This window comes from Arachis ipaensis, chromosome B06, assembly GCF_000816755.2.
Source record: "Arachis ipaensis cultivar K30076 chromosome B06, Araip1.1, whole genome shotgun sequence".
Lineage (NCBI taxonomy): Eukaryota > Viridiplantae > Streptophyta > Magnoliopsida > Fabales > Fabaceae > Arachis > Arachis ipaensis.
In genome coordinates this window covers 10,971,311-10,975,712 of record NC_029790.2, presented here as the reverse complement: position 1 = coordinate 10,975,712, position 4,402 = coordinate 10,971,311, and the positions used below count along the sequence as shown (strand labels likewise).

Genomic DNA, 4,402 nt, shown 5'->3' with positions numbered 1-4,402 from the left:
TATGTTACTCTTACTCTTAAGGTATGTTGTACAAGAAAAGTGATTTCTTGCACACTTGCTTTTCTGATGTACAAAAACTGAAAGTATTTCTTTATTTTCCTATAACTTTAAGCAATCAATTTCTGGGAAGCAGCCAGTTCAACTGTTAAGATGAAAGATGATTTGCCAGCTTCCCTCAGATACCGCACGTCTCCATTCATCAGCTTCAGCAACTTTCTGCTGATGAGCAGACTAATACCCTCCTCGGATTCTTGTCCGTCTCGTCCGAACATTTGGTTCAGCAATGTTTCCGGAACACCAACACCATCATGTGTTATGCTGCAAAGATAGCAAAAACAATCAGTGAACCACTTAAGTAGTAGTTAGATGATCACATGTGGGAATGTCACAAGTTTCTTGTTCCCATAAAGTTGAGGTACAACAAAGGAATATATAGTATGCATGGAACAGTTACCTTATCTCCAAGTTAGCCAAATGAACTGATTTGCCTAATTGATCTTTGGTTAAAGAGGCTGCAACAACAACTTGACCTCCGGTTGGCGTAAAATTGATGCAAATCAATAAGAAGTCAGCCAAGACTTGCTGCAGCCTAAGACTATCACCATATAAGGTTTCTGTCATGATGTGCTCCGTGACTTCGTTGATTATATGGATACCCATTGCCTTGCTCTTTGTCATGACCTGACTTAGGCAGGCAACAAAAACTTGATGCAGAGTGAATTCAACCATTTCCAAATCCAAGTAGCTGTTCAGAGTACAAGAAAGAAAGGAATTTAATATTGTCATAAATAACATCATCATAATCATATTCATAAATCATACCCATCAATGATACGGTCAAGATCCGAGTCATCGAGAATTTTGCTAAGCTGGCGTTGGCACTGAGTGCCAGTGTCCAGAAGTTGTTTTTGCTCAATTCCCAACTCAGTATTCTCCAACAATTTTCGAGAGAACACAATCCCACACAAAGGATTCCGAATTTTCCTTTTCATATAAGTTAAAGCTTTGAGTCTCTTCAATGCAGTTTGTTCGGACAAACGCTGAATATGCAATGCTTGTTGAAGCTCAGGGCTAGCTGTCTGTAAGAAGCAGAAGACTCCAGTAACTTCACCCTCTACATCCAATTTCTTGCTCACAGAAAGCAAGCATTCTACATACTTGCCCTTCCGAGTGAAGAAACCAAAAGCAGCTTTCTCTGTTTCCACACCAGTCATGGCATTGTTAAGTACAATTCCAAAATTAACAACAGCTTCTTGATTCTTAAGACGGCAACAAGCCATATGGGTTCCAAAAACCTCCCCTAATAGCATTTTATCCATCACATCCTCTCTCTTCCATCCAGTTAACTTTGTCATGGCTGAATTCCATTCACAACACCAGCCAAATTCATCTGTGCCAAATATTGGGGGGATCAAAGGGTTCGGATTCTGTACAATCGCCCTATAGTCACCTTCAATTCGAGTGAATTTGTCCATGACTGTCTTCTCAGCAGTCATATCATGGGCCACAAAACAAACTCCCACCACGCTGTTTTGGAGATTCCTGCTTGCACAAGCATTAACTACCAAGCTGATAGGACCTGAATCAATCTTCACACCATGTGTTTTGATCTCAAATTGGAAATTCTTCTCTTCTTTACCTAATTACAAAGTAACAAAACAAATAAATAAATGATCTATAGAGAATATGGAAATCTGAGATTGTAAGTATCTTTTTGTTAATTCTTCATCAATGCAACATTCATGGATGGCCAAAGGGAACAACTTATAATCACATTTCTAAAGTTTCTTATGACAAAAGGATAAAACGGTGAATAGAAAAAAGACATACCCTGCAGTGCCATGTCCAGCATCTTCTTGACTCTCTCTACTGAAAAATCCTCAACCAGCGTAAGTAAATCCTTTCCAATGGCTTCCTCAACTGAAAGGCCTGTCAACTCAGCAATCTTCGTGTTCCATCCATTGACCATCCCATCAACATTAACTGCCAAAATTGGCACTGATGCTGTTTCAATTAATCGAACCATCTCACTCGTCACTGCTTCTAGTTCTTGCATCCCTTCAATCTTCAAATCATTTAGTCTTGTATCAATAGCTTGCGTGCTTATATCCATAATCTCATTATCTTTGAACGAATTTCTCAGTATTAGCTGCAATGAATGGATAGCATCCATTTCGTAGTCCTTCCATGGTAAGCTCCTTCCCTTCACAACTTCAAGGAAAGCCTTGAATGATGATCTTGGACTCATCTTTGTAGGATCATCCCTGTCACCAGGTTCATGCTTGGCACCACCCCATCTGATTTCTGCAGCAGTGTGTGATCTAAACCAGAAAACTATGTCCATGGAAGAAATTCTCACAGCTGCCATTCCACAAACAACATCACCAAGAGCAGCAGCTCCTGGGAAGCCTGCATCAGACAAGCTATCTGTACTCAAACCCGTGGAGTCCTTGTGGCACTTAGAGAGCCATAAAGCTAACTCTCTTATGTGAGATTCACTTGGAGCCACACCTAATCTCCATACCTTGTCTCTATACAAGAGTGCTGCTCCATCACATCTCACAAGATCCATTATATTAGGGCTCTGTGATACAATACCAAGGGGTGCATCTCGCATCAGCATATCGCACAAGAGTGTCTGCGTGCGCAGGATATTCTTCTCAACAATCTGATATTCTAACTCTAATTCCTTATTCACATGGATGGCAAATACTTGAGCCAAAAATTCACAAGCATACCTTAGAGGAAAGGGAACAAACCTTGGAGTAGTGTTATGGCAAACTACTAAACCCCAAAGTCTCTTTCTCTTTTGTGGCTGAACAACATCAGAGCCATCCCCATCTTCATCGTTATCATTGACCACAACTGCCAAAACCAGGGAAGCAATTGAATTCATATTCTCCATATATTGCAAGTGGCAACTATGAGCAGCCCTTAAAGTTGAACCGCACAAAGTTAAGTCAATGGAAACTTTGGGGTCTTGAAGCACCTTCACATGCTTTGCACGACAATCAACTATCATTCGGACCTTGTTTTTCATAAACAAGAAGCGCGCAGCCTGGGGGATATCAGTTGCTGGATAGTGCAAACCCAGATATGGCTCAAGGCCTGGTTTTGCAACCTCAGCAATCACTTCCCCATGATCATCCTCATGAAATTTATAAGCCATCACCCTGTCATAACCCGTGAGCTCAAAAACTTCTTGAACCATGGTGTCACAAAGCGTTTCCATGCTCCCACTGGGCAAAGACTGCAATCTAGTTATTGCTTTGGCCGCAAGCTTGTAAGATTGCAGCGCTCCGGCGGCAGTCATGGGAACTTCATGAGGCTTAACAGGCTCAAAATCAATGATCAAACTAGCGGTAATACGATGAACAATTGCATAGAAGGGCTTGCCAGAAGTCTTGCAATGAACTAGAATGGGGTTAAGAAGCGAAACCTCCGGAACTGCAAGGGCCTTTTGCAAAGCAGCAGCACTTGAGGGCGTGAAAATAGTCCGAATGTCGGTGCCAATGGCAAGAGCAGGGTGATCACCAACACTTGGGACAGCATGGCTGACCATGGTAAGCATTTCAGATGCATTGTGACTGTATGCAATGACCCTAAGTGTCTTGTCATCCAAAGCTAGCAAGCACCCAAAGGGCTGGATGAACTTCCCCTTCTGCATTTGATGAAGATAAGCTGCTGTAACTCTGTCACACCTTGCTTGCTTTTCTCCACTGGCTGTACCGGAAGACAACCGCACCGAATTCGAGTAGTCGAATGAACTTCCGGACTCCTCAAAGTTTGCATGCAGCTTTGCATCCACACTTGTCTGAGCAATTACTCTTGCACTCTGTCTTGATCTGCTTGAATTGCTCGATGATTGGCTTCGCCTCGACGACGACATTCTGATGCCGGAACCAATAAATATATCGATTATCAGCCCAATCACATCATAACTAACCAAGAAAACACTGTTCGATTCATATCAAATTAAATAAGTAGCATATCGATGTTCTCACACAACAATTAGCAGAGAAAGAGAAAGGTGAAATCACCGACCTTGGAACTATGAATTATGCAGATGAAGAAGATGAAGCAGAAGCAGCATCTATGTATGGCGTGAAAGTGAAGGCATGAAAAGGCAGAGATGGATATTTATGAGTTAATGAGTTTTTGGTGGCAAGTGAGGATAACTACTCCAAATCCTCACTTCAGATTCAAACACCACCCACTGCCATGTCATATCTAATTTCAATTACCACTAAACACTCAATGCTTTATGTTTATATGTCTTTATGATATTCGTTAAATAAACCGTTTTACAAATATTTAGAATTTAATTTTGATGCATATAAAATAATTTTATCCTATATCAATAAAAATAATTATGTAAATAGTTATTTAAAAAAATTTATGA

At 40.9% G+C, this 4,402-nt stretch overlaps 1 protein-coding gene across 3 annotated transcripts; it reads right to left on the bottom strand.

The window, feature by feature from the left end:
• LOC107645995 (phytochrome A) lies at positions 1-4,237 on the bottom strand. Of its 3 annotated transcripts, none has more exons than XM_021103957.1 (5): positions 1,831-4,237; positions 823-1,639; positions 455-745; positions 199-318; positions 1-166 (listed from the first exon to the last, which is right to left on the bottom strand). In XM_021103957.1, exons 1-5 carry the CDS (start codon positions 3,887-3,889, stop codon positions 139-141), a joined length of 3,315 nt encoding a protein of 1,104 aa, XP_020959616.1. In that variant the 5' UTR covers positions 3,890-4,237; the 3' UTR covers positions 1-138. The 3 variants fall into 3 exon arrangements, with proteins under 3 accessions (XP_020959616.1, XP_020959615.1, XP_020959614.1); XM_021103956.1 differs by having other exon boundaries at positions 1-318; positions 1,831-3,956; positions 4,045-4,237; XM_021103955.1 differs by having other exon boundaries at positions 1-318; positions 1,831-3,890; positions 4,045-4,237.